The sequence below is a fragment of the Hyperoodon ampullatus genome (genome assembly GCF_949752795.1).
Source record: "Hyperoodon ampullatus genome assembly, chromosome: 9".
Classification (NCBI taxonomy): Eukaryota; Metazoa; Chordata; class Mammalia; order Artiodactyla; family Ziphiidae; genus Hyperoodon; species Hyperoodon ampullatus.
This window is the reverse complement of record NC_136922.1, coordinates 95,003,983-95,019,924: the sequence shown is the minus strand read 5'-3', so window position 1 is coordinate 95,019,924 and position 15,942 is coordinate 95,003,983. Positions and strand designations below refer to the sequence as shown.

General features: G+C 44.0%; 1 protein-coding gene across 2 annotated transcripts in view; it reads right to left on the bottom strand.

The window, feature by feature from the left end:
* The window catches only part of TBXAS1 (thromboxane A synthase 1), a gene marked incomplete at both ends in the record, with an annotated part of 152,963 nt that overhangs the window by 57,045 nt on the left and 79,976 nt on the right, over positions 1-15,942 (bottom strand). For both annotated transcript variants that reach the window (XM_079711407.1, XM_079711408.1), the window contains 2 exons: positions 652-800; positions 2,538-2,626. In XM_079711407.1, coding sequence (XP_079567533.1) covers positions 652-800; positions 2,538-2,626 — 238 coding nt within the window. The remainder of the gene's footprint in view (positions 1-651; positions 801-2,537; positions 2,627-15,942) is intronic.

Genomic DNA, 15,942 nt, shown 5'->3' with positions numbered 1-15,942 from the left:
ATAACCATAATAACAACACTTCATTGCCTCCATAAAAGCAAGAAGATGCCGGAGTTGGCCAGAGGGTAAAACCTCACTTCTAAAACAGAAATAAAATAAATGGACTGGTCTCCACAGCATTCGGTAATCTGCTAGTCACCCATCACATATGATTTCTAATTCACTATGCGTTGGCTTCAAGCAGAGGAGTGTTCTAAGGAGGAATTTGCTGGGGGTGAGAAACATGCCCTAGAAAATGAAAGGTTTGGGTTCCAGACTTGGCTCTGCCTTTCTAAGCCTCAGTTTTCTCATCTGTAAAGTGGGGGAGGAGAATGCCTCCCTGATGGGGTGAAAACCAGCACTAACAGAGGCGATGCAGGCGAAGCGCTCAGCCCCGTGCGCGGCGGCCATGCTCACTAAGGCAGTGATGAGCCAGGCCAGGGCTACCTGTGTTGGGAATAAGTGGTGTCAGACTGGTACAGAGGGGCCTGGGCGGCTCCAGGAAAACAGGGGCTCTGCAGGGCAGACTCCACAGGGTGACTCTCAGAGACACCCTGAGTACCCTTTCCAGGTGGCAGGGGCTGAGCCCCGAAGCTGCCTGGGGCCACCGGGGTGTCACGGGGTCTGCCCAACTTGCCCAATGTACGCCCCCTCCGCAGGAGCTGTACTTACAGATTAAAACCAGGATCGGTCTGGGGATGGAGGTTGCGAAGAAGCGCCGGCAGTGCTTCACAAAGGGGTGCTCGGGAGCCTTCTGGGAGTTCACCTGGGTGCCAAAGGCGACACTGGCAACCACATCTGTGGTGTAGCAGCAGTAGCACCTACGGGAGAGAGAACAGTTTGTGTTTGGAAGGGACTCAGCCACTGGCCTCCCCATCATACGCACTCCTGGAGGGGCACGACTCCATGGTCTACCTGTTTGAAAGGGGAGCTTCTGGCAGATCCGAAGTGAGGTGGTGGGAGAGGAGCCCCCAGGATTAGATCCTGGGGGCGTGAGCGCAGAATTTGAGGGGGAAACATAAACACATAACAGCCGATCTAGACAAAGATGGGGGAGGGGAGGAGAGCCTCAGCTATTCAACTTTCAGCCTTCCGGTAGCTTCAAACCAGACTCGGTCAAAACCGATAAGTACACTTTACATTTTCCTCCCCATGAAGGAGGGAAAACACTTGACCCAAAGCCTATGTGCTTTACAGAGGCTTTGCCGAGCCCATCCAAGGCCAGGGTCTAACGACTGATGGATGTACAGCAAATTGTGATTGATGAAATTAACAACCTGATTATCTAGTTTTATCAGCTCCGTCTCCCTCTTCCTCCTAATGATTTTACAGTTTTCATAAGAGCAACAAACAGAAAACCAGGGCCCTTTTAGGCTCAAATAAATACAAGACAAACTTTGGTACCAGCTTCATGAACATATGTATATTATTATAGGAAACACACATTGCACTTTAGAAACAAACACTAGGAAAAGTGTCTGGTAGTAGCTTCAGAAAAATTAACCTCTTAGGCTCTAGGAAACCTGCCCCCCAAATGGCTATTTTAAGCTAGAATAATTCTTTTTTGCTATGTCATAGGGGTAGTCAGGTTGCTTCTAACAAGGCTCACAACTGGGTGTTCATATCCTTTTATAATGAAAAGGGCTATTTTTGTGGCTTGAGGTAGGCACATGCTTAGTTCCTTTTCTTCATAAATTCTATAACCAATCACTTATCATTAAGGACTACACGACATTTCCTCCAGGTGACTGTTTTTATTGAAAACATTTCTATAATTGATGACACATTTCCCTGTGACAGCAAAAACAATAATTCGACTACTGCATGTGATTTCATCTGATCCTAACTGTTGACGATGTAAAGGTTTTAAGAGTTGTTTACTTTGCTTTTATGGCTGCTGGGCCCTTCTTATCTTTACCCAACTCATGCATCTCATGACCAGAGAGAATGTAGAGGAGAGAATTTTGTAAACAATACGGTAGAATGTAAATGCTAGCGATGATTATGTTATTATTTTATTAACAATGATAATAAGAGAGAGTTGGCTTCTGGCTAATCTGCTGTGCCACTCTTCATCTGGTATAAATCATAATTTAGCACAGGACAATTAGTCAAAAAGCCAGACTGTCAGTCGTTTAAACTGAGGGTCCACCACTAAGTCATGGCTTCTAGCCTGAGGGGTGCCACAGTTTTTCTTGAATTAAAAATGCATGGACTCCTCCCACCACTCCCGCCCCCCAGGACCCTGTCCTTTCTGCCCAGACATATCTTGCCCACTCCTGGGTCTATAGAGGTTGGAGGGCAAGTCCACCCACAAAACACTGCCCACTCAGGGTTCCCTCCACAAGCCACAACCCCCTGGGCTTCGTTTGCTTTTGCTTCACATTTTCCATGGGTTTCATTTCTTCTTCTTAGTCCACCCATACTTTTAGGAGCTTCTAGCATTTCCATAGTTTGCTGGTCCCAAGGTAATTGTCTGGCAATTATGTACAGTTACAAGAAGCAGCAATTCAAACATGTGATTTCTCATCTGTAATATAGCCATGCAGCGCCCTTACCTCTGGATGTCGAAAGCGTCCCTGGATTCTGCATAGTGCTTTAAGTGGGCCAGGAGCAGGTTGCAGGCTTGGCTGATTAGAGGCATCACCTGATAGCAGATAACAAAGGTGTAATTAGGACACCATGCAGGGAGCACACCTAAATTAGCTGCAGATGAAGAGGTTATGTGTGGTGCTTCCTGGAAAAATGGTCATCATTTCGAATGTACCTTTCATGCACCTAAGATTCAAGAGGAAGAACTAAAATTCACAAATATTATAAAATACGATTGCTGTAAACGTCTATTTTAGCTTAAGCAATCTGTTTTTTTTTGAAAGCAGAAAGAAGGAAGGATTTAGAGTAAATACTGTGAAATAATTATGAAAATGATCATTAAATGCTTAGAAATGAGAATCAGTACTCAGTTTCGTGACATTTGGTTAGCATTAGGGAATAAATAGACCACAATCCATATGTACCAACTCTGGAATTAGCCCAAATCCCTGTTTGCTTGGTTCCAATTATACTTTAGATCCTCCACTAGAATATAGAATCTCAGTATTGAAAGGAACCTAAGGTCATCCATTTCAACTTCTTATTCAGTACAAAAGCCATTTTTACAGCACGTGGATGGATGGTTATTCACTTCTGCTTAAGCTGTTTAAACCTTCAAAAAGAGGGAACCCTTGACTTCAAGAGGCCTTCAGTGTCCATGCAGGACAACTACTGAATTTCTTTTTTTAATACTAAAATATCTTTATTATGGAAAACACCTAACATACACACAGAAAGAAAGAATGGTATTATGAACATTCATGTGGCTGTGATCCACCTTCAACAGATTTAGGTCTCATTTTGGCTACCCACCACATTGACCCCAAAAGTCCGGCTTGAGTGGGTGGAATTCTTTGTGGAGCCTGATGGGCACCCACGTGACCTTTTATTCTCTCCTGTATGTTTGAAAAGCCAAGTCGGAAACGACAAGGGGAGTCTTTTTTTTTTTTTAACATCTATTTATTTATTTATTTTAAACATCTTTATTGAAGTATAATTGCTTTACAATGTTGTGTTAGTTTCTGCTGTATAACAAAGTGAGTCAGCTATATGTATACATATATCCTCATATCCCCTCCTTCTTAGGTCTTCCTCCCACCCTCCCTATCCCACCCCTCTAGGTGGTCACAAAGCACTGAGCTGATCTCCCTGTGCTATGCAGCTGCTTCCCACTAGCTATCTATTTTACATTTGGTAGTGTATATATAAGTCCATGCCACTCTCTCACTTCGTCCCAGCTTACCCTTCCCCCTCCCCGTGTCCTCAAGTCCATTCTCTACCTCTGCATCTTTATTCCTGTCCTGTCCCTAGGTTCATCAGGACCATTTTTTTTTGATTCCATATATATGTGTTAGCATACGGTATTTGTTTTTCTCTTTCTGACTTACTCCAGTCTATATGACAGACTCTAGGTCCATCCACCTCACTACAAATAACTCAATTTCGCTTCTTTTTATGGCTGCGGAATCCTTTTAACCGGTGTACATTATGGACAAACATTGTAGCTAAAGCAACATGCTGTGATACATTGTTCTGAGCATTTCTTATGGAAAACATACTTTGAAATGTGACTTATGTTTAGAGTTTACTTTTTTGACACCAAAATATCAGTTCCTGAGATCAGGAGAGATTTTTGTCTGTTTGTTCATTTTTGTATCCCCAGCACTTAGAACAGCACTTGGTATATAATAAAAATGGAAACAGCATTTCAGGTGCAATCCCGTAAATCGTAAATGGATCCCTTCCCTGCAAGTCAGTCGCAAAGCCAGGGGTACATGTTGACTTTTTGAGAAGACACATAACACAGACAAATATTGACGTTCAGGTCAACGAAAACCACAGGGTTTTTCCCCATGAGTCATCATCATGTGCAGTTGATTTTTTGACCGTTGAGGGTCCATTCGTTGGAAAGGCTTTACACTGACCTAACACGTATTGCTGTAGAAAGTTGTCCTACCATCTGCTCTGAGCAGAGCCAACTCGTAACTGCCCTGAGGCAGTCAGGTGGTTGGAGAGGCCCAGCAGGGGGGCCAGCCTGGGCTGCTGCTGTCCGAGGCTGGAGGATCACACGGTCTCGTTGGACCCCTCCCTCCTATGGCCCCCTCCAAGCCAGCCCCATGTGCTCTGGGATGTAAGGAAAGTACTGTGTCCCCAGGGACCCCACTGCTGGCTGTGGGAGTTGGTCCTGAGAAGCAGAAGGGCACCCCTGTTGAGTGAGACTGAGTGAGCTAGTCTGAGTTCAGGGCTCCATGGTCCGGGACGGGGACAGTAGCCTGGGTGGCACCTATGGGCAGCTAGGCAGCAGGTCAAGGAGCAGACGTGCAAAGCAGAACACACCTACACACCCAGGGGAGGGATGGCAGAGCGTCTGAGGGTCTCGACCCTCCCCTTGTTTTTTTTTTTTTGCGGTACGCGGGCCTCTCACTGTTGTGGCCTCTCCCGTTGCAGAGCACAGGCTCCGGACGCGCAGGCCCAGCGGCCATGGCCCACGGCCCCAGCCGCTCCGAGGCATGTGGGATCTTCCCGGACCGGGGCACGAACCTGTGTCCCCTGCATCGGCAGGCGGACTCTCAACCACTGCGCCACCAGGGAAGCCCTCCCCTTGTATTTTGTTGCCGGGACTCTCAGAGGGAGTATCTGGAGAGGAAATCTGGGGAAAAAGAACTTTCTGCTCATCAAGCCCTAAGGCCGTAGAGCAGTGGGGTGACTGTACTCAGTGTGGGTGGACCTCGGCTGTGCTCACACATTCAGATCTCATCTCCTGTGTCCTTGGCTCTTCCTTCTTTGTTCCATTTGAAATTTGGTCAGTGTGCCTTCTAAGCCTTTAGTTTGTCTGTTGCTATGTACACAGGATCGGACACAGAGCTGTGGCCCTCCGCTAGACTTTAGGCAGCCACGGAATGGGTCAGTATCACTGTTTCCAGCTCTTTGGTCAGCTGTGCATGAACCTAAATAAATATCCCGCCAGGCAGCATCTTAGCAATATCAGTGGCGGAGGACTTGTCAAGTAATTTGCCAAAACAGAAGTATAATTTACCTCATCTACCTATCCTGAAGTCCACTCAAAAAAAAAAAAAAAGAAAGAAAGAAAAAATGAGAATAACTATCCTGAATTATTGTCTTGGTAATTCTGAGTGGACGCTTATGACTGCTGCATTCTTTTCTAAATTCTCACAAGCCATCAATTTAATAATCCATCAGTACAAAAGTGTGGGCAAATGGGTCACTTCTAGTAGCCTCTAGGCTTTTACTCTCAGTAAATCTCTGACTAACTTAATGCTGGAGAAGTCAGTACTATCTAAGTCACATTTCTATGACTAGCTCACTGACTACATTCCTTCCATTGTTTTAGTAAAATTAGCGGTACAAGTGAACTATACTTGAATGCAATCTCATATACCAAAATATCTTTTAGATTTATTTCAGAGGGATAGTAACATGGTAAAACGAAGAATACTGTTTGAAAGGAAGTCTCTTTAGATATCAAGCTTGAAGCTTCTTTCATGCAACAAAACTGGGATGCAACATAAAATTTGATTTACACGCAACTCTTCAGAAGCATGCCCTGTGTATAAAGAGGGGTCTCTCCATATTGAGTCCAATCGTATGCCTGGACAGTGCAAAATGCAGGCTGGACCAGCTGCCCACCATCAGTTCTTCTGTGTGCTTGTGATTAGGATGCTTTGTTGTCGGCTGGCGTGATTATAATTTCTACCACACTCTGCCTGCTGTCTGTTGAACTGAATGGATAATGACATTTTTATTTAGGTTAATGTGATATGAGATGGGGCATGTAATATGAAAAATGTTTTAAAAAGCAATGCAGAGAAAATATTGTAAGGCAGTGGAGCATGATCTGTATGTTGGACAATAGCTATCACTTCAGGTTTTCTTCCTTGCATTATGCCCAAGCAGTTATGGAATATTTACTCTTACACGACTTGCATACAAACAAAAGCTCTCTTTGATGGGCTTGCAATCATCTTTATACAATCCACAAACCCCACAGTTATTCCCCTAGATTTGCAGACAAGCAGGCATAGGTGGCTTGTGCAAACACACGTGCACAGATGAATGCACAATGCTATCATTACAGAGATCTTAACAAAAGACTCTCATTTGGTTGTTGTTTCATCTTCTTTGTAGGATAATGAGTGAGTTCTATTTTTGTTTTTTCCACATTTTTTTCATAATGCACATATGCTATATTCATAATCCAAAAAATATTAATGTTATTAATTTTTAAATTAATGATTAAAAAGAATGATTTGGGGGAAGGTTTATAGTCCAGCAGCCAAGCCTGGGGAAAAAGTTTCTCATTTTGCGTCTCTCACCTCTCACATTGGTTATCTTTATTATAGATGATGCTGAGTGTACGGATGGTCAGCTTTTTGGTAACTAGCAGTAACCATCAAGGGAAAAGCACCATCCTCAGCCTGGGAAGGAAATTCCCCAAGGAAGGAAGTCCTTGCTCACCCGGAGTTTATTGTATAATTGCTTAGTTAAAAAAAAAAATGGAATCTTTACTGACTGAGTCTGAAGAATTGTGAATCAAGGTGTAGACAGAGGACAGTAGAGTTAATTCCAGGAGGTAGAGAGGTCTTCTCGAGGCCAAGACTCTGAAGTTGTTAAATACACTTGGCCTGGGGAGAGAAAACACTCAAAGCCAATAATTAGGTTTCCTCTCCTTGGCACTTTCTAGTTGTGTGATGGGCAAATAGCTTAACCTCAATAAGTCTATTTATTCATTTGCAAAATGGGAATAATAATACCTCTGTTGAAGAGTTGTGTCAAAGATTAGAAACAAAATGTGTGAAAGTTTTAGAAGGCAGTGAGTATTCCGAGCCTGGCGGCTGTCCTCTGGAAGAGTCCCATGCTCCCAGACTGGTTTGGATGCCTGGCATCATTCTCTCTCCTCTTCTTCCACGCAGACAGCGTGCTATAGGATCCACCTGTTCTTGCCTCACCATGTTAACATCACTTCCTTTCTTGCATCCGTCTCTTCATCTTTTTCTCCCTAGGGACCACTCTAAGTCAGGCTTTGCCACCTGTAACCTGGAACACAGCTATCATCTATGAGATATCACCTATGAGATCATCTATGAGGTTCTTGAGAACAAGGACCATATCTTAAGCATCTTTATCGTCTCACTACCTTGTATAGTGCCTGGCACATAGGTGTACTAAGAAAACAATTTTTGAAAGTGCCTCCTGTCTTTTCACTTTCTAATCCATCCTGTACTCAGTTACCAGATTGGTCTTCTGAAAATACGTGTCATCTGAGCAATGTTTTGTTAAAATTCTTTGGAGGTTCCCACTGACTTAGGATCGCATTGTTGGAGCCTTTACTGCCCCCAACTAGGAAGCTGCCTGCTCTTAGGACATAGAACAAGCTTCTTAGAACATAGAACAAGCTGCCTGCTCTTAGGACATAGAACAAGCTTCTTAGAACATAGAACAAGCTGCCTGCTCTTAGGACATAGAACAAGCTTCTTAGAACATAGAACAAGCTGCCTGCTCTTAGGACATAGAACAAGCTTCTTAGAACATAGAACAAGCTGCCTGCTCTTAGGACATAGAACAAGCTTCTTAGAACATAGAACAAGCTGCCTGCTCTTAGGACATAGAACAAGCTTCTTATCCTACCCTCCAAAGCCCACTAAGAACTGAATCCTGCCAATAACCATGTGAGTAAGCTTAGAAACAGATCTCCTCCCAGTTAAGACTTCAGATGAGATCACTGCCCAGGCCAACAGCTTGACTACTTGACCTTGATGGAGAGGCACCCAGCTAAGACATGCACAGATTGCTGACGCACAGAAGCAATGAGCTAATAAGGGGTTGTTGTTTTAAGTTAAGTTTTGGGGTAATCTGTTACACAGCAAGAGATAACTAATACACTTTCAATGTCACCCTCTTCTGGCAACTGTTGTATGTTGTCATGTATTATTGAAGTTTTTGGTATTTGCTCTGTTAGAAATGAGCACAGTGCAACACATTCAGTTGATTCTCTAGAACAGGATGACTGAATATTCCTTGAGGGCCTCAACATAGAAGGTATGTAAGAAACGTTAATAGAGTGAGGTGCTCCTTCCATTGCAGCATGAATGCAGTGCAGTTTGCTGGGAGCTGGCCCTGAATGAAAGACCTGAGACCCACGCTGGTTCTACCTCTTACTTTGGACAAGTCGTTTGAATCTCTCTGCACTTGAGTCCTCACTCACTCCCAACTGAGGGGCTATTTGCAATGAGCTGCAGAGTCCCTTTCCATGGACACTCTAGGATTCCGAGGTCACTAGGCAGCAGCTGAGACAGGTTGCTTGGGGACCATGGAAAGAGCAGGCAGCTTCCTAGTTGGGGGCAGTAAAGCCTCCAGCAATGCCATCCCTAAGAAGGCCTTTTGGCATCTCTTTGACGCATTGACTTCAGAATTACGTAAAGATCTAAAAGGCAGAATCTGATTATATTTCTGCTCACATAATTTAATAAAAGTGAGACTCCAGATCCACTGACTCCTGGCTTGTTGCTTTTTTCTCCAAAATCAGCATCCACATTCCTTTTGCTCCTCAGTTAATTCACTTCTAGGTTATAATTTCGCTCAGTGCAGCTCTGATGCCATGAACTTGAAAAGCAAACAAACACACACAGTTAAGCCTCTGGAGCTCCTGGAAGTTTGGAGAATGGAGTCAGCCTGAGTGCTGGGGGAGACACGTTTCCTGAGCAGGGAGAGGGAAGGAGAGGGTCTCTCCTGTGTCAACTCAGAATTCTAAACTGAGATGCCCGTCCCCCCTTCCACCACCCCCCCACACATGGATGGTGTGTAGGCTGGGTGACACACCTGTCCATACACGAAGAGGGGTTCAGAGAAGAGCCCGAGCAGAGGCTGCCACTCTGAGATCAAACACGGCCCCTGGGAGCCACCCGCCTGGGGACCACGGCAGAGCAGAGACTCCAGAGGGACCACTTGCGGTTTCCCTGCTCCGCCCCAGGGTCCAGGGGACGTCTGGCATCTTGGAGGCTAAACAGCTGAAGTGGAAGCCCTCTTCCTTACTCCCCCGCTTTCAAGGATTTAATAGCTTCTCACTCTACAGTGAAGTTTGTACCAAGCCTTCCCCTGGCACAGAACAGCCGACTCCATGCCTCCACCTCTTCTTCCAGTTTCTCCTCACTAATCCCTTCCACGTACGCCGAGTTCCAGCCAATTTGTACTCCTCTAGTCCCTGAACACACCCTGTACTTTCTGTCTAGATGCCTTTGTGCCTGCGGCTCATTCCACCTGCAACGCACCTTCTCCCTCTGTCAAAACCCAGCAAGATCTTCAGGGCTCAGTTCCAATGCTGCTCCCCGCCCTCCCCCTAAAATGGTTTCTGATGCTCAAGAGAAGATGTGCGCTCTGTCACCGTCCTGGTAATAATGTAGGAGTTTCTGCACCTTCTACATTATAAATCCCTTAAAGACAGGAGCTGATAAATATTGGTTGAATTTTATGAATTTAATGTTTCATTCTGTTTGGCATTCTTAGACCTGTTTATAATGCTGTTTAGGAATTCATATCAGAGGGGGAATTTTCTGAATAAATAAGGGTCAGCTAATGGAGATGGGAGATGGTACTTAAACATATTGTTGGATTAGAAAATAGAAAAGTAATATGTTCGAGTGCTCTAAACTGGTGACTAATAAATGTAAAATTAATACCAGTTAACGAAACTTATAACCTCCTTCTGGCACCCAGATATTAAAAACATCCATGACTTATTTAATGCAAAATCTCCTGCTGGTAAGTATCAGCTCTAGCCGTCTAGGTGAATAATCAAGTGTCATTTCTAATAAGGCAGTGGCTCCTGTCAGGAGTTGTAACCAATGAGAACTCACCCTGATGAGGTGGTGGCCACTGGCGTTGCCAAGCAACAGGCAAGCTGGGAGGCACGTTTAGATGCTCTTTTAGATTTAACCAGCGGCAAGTCGGGGTGACATTATGATGCTGGCAAAGGAAAACCAAATTATAACCCAGGATGGGGTGCCCATGACGAGGAGTATGTTTTCTTTTGAATGCAAATGGAAAAGGAACATGTTTAACCAGAATTTAGACAGTCCATCGTTATACCAATTTTAATTAGGAGACTAGGTGTCAGTGGAATACGTGTTGCAGGATAATGGTCTCTTGCTGCTAGATAAATACCTAGACGTTCTGGAAACTGGGCAACTGGTCAGGCAGGAACAATGTACTTTTGGACTCTGAAGTATTTATTACCACAGCCATACTTGGTTATAATGACTTTCATTTTTATTGTCTGGAAGGATTAGGAAATAAAAGCAAATATTAAAAACAGGCTTCTGGAGGCTGATGCAGCCCAGAGAAAGCTGCTTGCTCCAACACTGCAGGAAGACCATGTTCCGTTACAGAAGCCCTCGTGCGTGATTGTCTGAAGCGTTTACAGTGAAAATTTAAAGGCCAAACTAAACTGTGATGATGACTGTAATTCTGCAAAGACTTTTGCTCTGAAATGGCCATGGCTAGGCATTTGCTCATAAGCTGGCCAGATCAACTTAAATTTTTAAAAATTGTAGTCATTCCCGAGCAATATGTCTTCTCCAAGGCAGGAAAGGCCTAGAGGGAATAATAACCACATCTGTCTCCATCTTTAAGATTCGTACATTATTGACTGTGTCTTCCTGACAGGAAACATCTGGATGAAAGTGAAAAATTAGGGATTGAGCTGGATCAGCAGTGACTGGGAGGGATACCAGCCTTCCCTGTAGGTCTGATTTTCTGACTTTTCTTTCTTTCTTTTTTTTTTTTTTAAATAGTCTGGTCAATCAAGATTTTATTATGTGCGATTTAAAGGTCATTAAAAATGCTGAAGCTGATTCTTTTTTTTTTTTTTTTCTGGCTGCGTTGGGTCTTCGATGCTGCGCGCGGGCTTTCTCTAGTTGCGGTGCGCGGGCTTCTCATTGTGGTGGCTTCTCTTGTTCTGGAGCACAGGCTCTAGGCGCTCGGGCTTCAGTAGTTGTGGCACGTAGGCTCAGTAGTGGTGGCGTGCAGGCTCAGTAGTTGTGGCGCATGGGCTTAGCTGCTCCGCAGCATGTGGGATCTTCCCAGACCAGGGCTTGAACCCATGTCCCCTGCATTGGCAGACGGGTTCTTTACCACTGCGCCACCTGGGAAGTCCAGTCTGACTTTTGTTTAGCTGAGTCCCCATGTGCAGAGATATGATTTGCTCTTACTCTTGGGCGACACACACAGCCAGCTTCAGGCTCTCCTCTTTGGAGCTGCCAGGTCTCTTCTATCCACTCAGTGGGTCACCATCAGCTTAGTTATCTGGACAAATGAGCAAATGTCCATCACTTTTATTGGGCTTTGAGAAGACTTGAGCTGCCATATTGGGTTGGATCCGTGGTCCATCCAATGTGGAGCTTGGTCTCTGCTAGAAGTACTTGGTAATGGAGTTCTCCATGAAATCTACCTCCAAAGGCATAGTGCTCAATAGCCTCAGTTCTTTCAGTAGCTGACTATGATATTAACTCCCCATGTTTTCACTTATTGAAAACTTATTTGAACCCAGAATAAACAAAATTAAACAGAGTTATTTACTGCAGTTCCCCCCCCCCCACAAGCTTTTAATATGCACAGTGAATCCCTGTGTGTAGAGGAAGCCAGTTTACAATATTTTACTGAATTAGATGACCATGGGGCCTTTCCAATACTCAATTTCAAATCCTTTTCCCTGGTAGTTATTCATAGCTTGAAATTCATCATCATATAAGTACGGTTTACATGCTTTCCTCCTAAATGTATTATTTTATTTTGCTTACACTGAAGGTTATCTGCCACTTTTGTGCTGACTTACACAATCTTAGAAGAGTCTTAGAAACTTACTCCAACTGATTTAATATTTTTCAAACCAGAAGAACTTAGAGAAATATACAAATGCATAAATTTCATGGTATTCTCCCTCTCTCAGATGAATTATAAAATTTAAAAATAAAATTAGTGCTAACCCGGATCCCCAGGGAATCCCATTATTTATGTATTTCCTCAGAGAAGGATTAATTCAGCCCCAGTTTTGTTTCTTGAAACTAAATCTATTTACTTCCTGACCCATAATAAATTTTTACACAAACCCAGTGTTACTTATTAATAGTCTTTGGTAAGGAATCTAGCAAAAGAGTCTGTAAAAATCCAAGTAAGTCTACTGGTTGCCCCTTTAAAAAAAATTAATCTCTTAGGAGATGGGGTGAAAATTCTGATAGGCTAATCAGACAGAATTTTCCCTAATAAAAAAATCAGTTGTTTTCCCAGCAATGCTGAGCCATCCTTTAATATAAATCCCAATAACTTGTCTGTAACTGGACTATGATTTTGACGGTCTCTTCCGGGATCAGGGATGCGTCAATCAAATTTTCACTGGTTCTCTATCTCTCTATATTATCCCTGGTAAGACATAAACCAAAAACCAATTTTATTTTAAATAAAACCATGGATTCATGATTGAATGCTAATTTTAAAGTAACTTTCAGGCATTGTTGGCCAAGACAGCCTAATATTCAAATAAAGACAGTGCCATCCAGAACTTTATGAATATTAATGACACCTACAGACACAGGGAGTAAAGTACTTAACTTAGGCTGCCAGAGGCTGAAGGAAAAAGCCTCAGAATTCCAAGGGAAAACACATCTTTACTTCAAGAATAAACTCTCAAGTTTGATAATAAAAGTCCCAAAGCAACGCACTAATTCAGAAAGGACTGGAGATTATTGACATTCCATAGCTATTTGTGGGAAAACTGAGTCAGGTTCCCATGTCCGGGTGGAGTGCGGGCTCCCATGGGTTCCCCGAGCTTCTCCCTTCTGTCTCCTCTGCCCCAGGCCCTCGGTGAGCCTCCTTCTCCTCTTTGTATCTCTGTGACCTGCTTTCTCTATTTCTACATATGCATAGACTTGAGACCCTCTAAAGAGAAAGCCTACAAGTGGCCACATCCTCTCACGTAATTTTTCTTTGATGAAATTATTTCCCTTTTATCTCAGTTGTAACATGTATCCTTAGGTAGAAAGCTTCTTGGTTCTGTGATTCCCTATCCATCCATCCATTCATCCACCAATCCAGCAAATCACTGTTGAGTGTCCGTTATGTGCGTCATGCTATACGGTTAACAGTAAAGAAAAAATAAGTAAAATAAATGGAATGTTAGCTGGTGATAGTACCACAGAGAAATATAAAGCAGGGGAGGAGGGTGGGGTTCTGGGGCCCAGCTCTTACAAGCCTGGGGAGTCTGTGGGTCTGAGAAGGTCAGACGAGGGACCAAGAGGAAGACTCGCACCGCCAATGCTTTCCAACAGGGCTCTAACCAGAATCGTGCCGGGGCACTTGTAAAGCAGACAGATTCTCAGTCGCCCTAGAAATTCTCATTCTGTAGGTCCTGGGGTGGCTAGAATTATGTGTTTTAAACAAGGGTACTGGGTGATTTGGGCGCAGCCCTTGGTCACACAGGGTTTGAGAACCAGTGACTAGAAAGAGAAGGCCAATGTGAGGTTAAAGTCCAGGGAAGCATCCAGAAACTTGGAGGGTCACGGGCGCTGGAGAAGGAGGCAGTCAGGACACTGACGTCTGGCAACTGATGTCTGGCAACCAGCCCTCCCTTCTTTCTCCCCTCCACCCATCTTCCGTAAGATAGGAAGATCCTCCATCCGGTCTACACTGTGGTGTAGAGTAACACTCCTTGCTCAGAGCCTCAAACCCTGCTCTTCATGTACAGAGAGAGCTGCGTTAGGAATTAGGAAAACTTTTCACTCCCAACAGAGCTCCCAACTCCAAGACCATCGTCTCAGTAGGGCTCAGGAAAGCCTCATGTGCAAAACTGTGCAAAGACCTCCTCGTTCTGGAAGTTGCCCGCTGCAGCCTCCTTCTGAAGCAATGATTCAGTGGGGGAGAGAAAATCCAGGATATGATTTATGGAGCATGAAACACACAGACATTGGCTTAACCTTTGAAAATTTTTATCTTTGTCATGTACTTTTTAGTCCTCGTGTTCCTTTCTATTTGACCAGCATTTAACACCTTTGGCTGCTCCTTCCTCCTTGAAAAGCGTTTCCCTTCCACATTCTCCTGGGCTTCAATTTCAAGCTGTTCTTCCCGAGTCATCTTTGCTGGTCTCTCCTCTGCCCCTCACTTATATATGGTTCTCCCCAGCCCTCTTCTCATGCTATATACCCTCCTGGGGTGACCTCACCCATGTCTGTGTCTCCTCTCTTTTGTAAAAATTTTCTTTTTTTTAAATTGAAATATAGCTGATGTACACTATTACCTTAGTTTCAGGTGTACTATATACTGGTGTGACATTTGCATTCATTATGAAACAATCACCACAGTAAATCTAGTAACCATCTGTCCCCAAAGTTATTACAGTATTATTCATCATATTCCTTATGCTGTATATTACATCCCCGTGGCCCCTGTGTTTTTATTTATTTATTTATTTATTTATTTTTGCTGTGTTGGGTCTTTGTTTCTATGTGAGGGCTTTCTCTAGTTGTGGCAAGCGGGGGCCACTCTTCATCGCGGTGCGCGGGCCTCTCACTATCGTGACCTCTCTTGTTGCGGAGCACAGGCTCCAGACGTGCAGGCTCAGTAGTTGTGGCTCACGGGCCTAGTTGCTCCGCGGCATGTGGGATCTTCCCAGACCAGGGCTCGAACCCGTGTCCCCTGCATTAGCAGGCAGATTCTCAACCACTGTGCCACCAGGGAAGCCCCCTGTCTGTGCTTTTGATGACCATCTTTCCTACCCTTCTCTCCTGAGCTCCATATCTGCAGCCAACTTCTGCCTGATGCATCTACTTAGATGCCTCCCAAACACCTTAAATTCACCAGGTCTAAATTCTCCACAGGTGGGGACGAGGGTGACTAACTCTGCGCCGGAATGGCATCCTTTCAACTGAAACCCAAGAACCTAAATTGAACTATATTGAGTAGAAAGATGATTTCCAGTGGAGCTTTCAGTTCACTTGTAGAATACGTTAAACAATGAGCTAGATCTGAAGCAAAACCCAGGGAATCTGTCTATGAAAATTTCTCTTCCCCTCCCTTCCCCCTCCCTCTTATTTATGGCTACTAGGCATCTCAGTGCTAGTGGTTCTCAATGAACCACTTGGAGAACTCTATTTTCTGCAGCGAATTCAGGCACTAAGAATTTGATTTCTGAACCAAAAGGAGAAAATGCTTGGGATTTCAGGAGCACTGAATTTGTTTGGGCAATGATGCTGTATCAGTTTCTGGAGTGTATCCTGTAGGGTGTTAAAGAAATCTACACCCTGATAAGATTCTTTTTTTTTTTTTCCTCTTCACTGTCAAAAAAACTTTCTTTCTTACTTCAAAAAA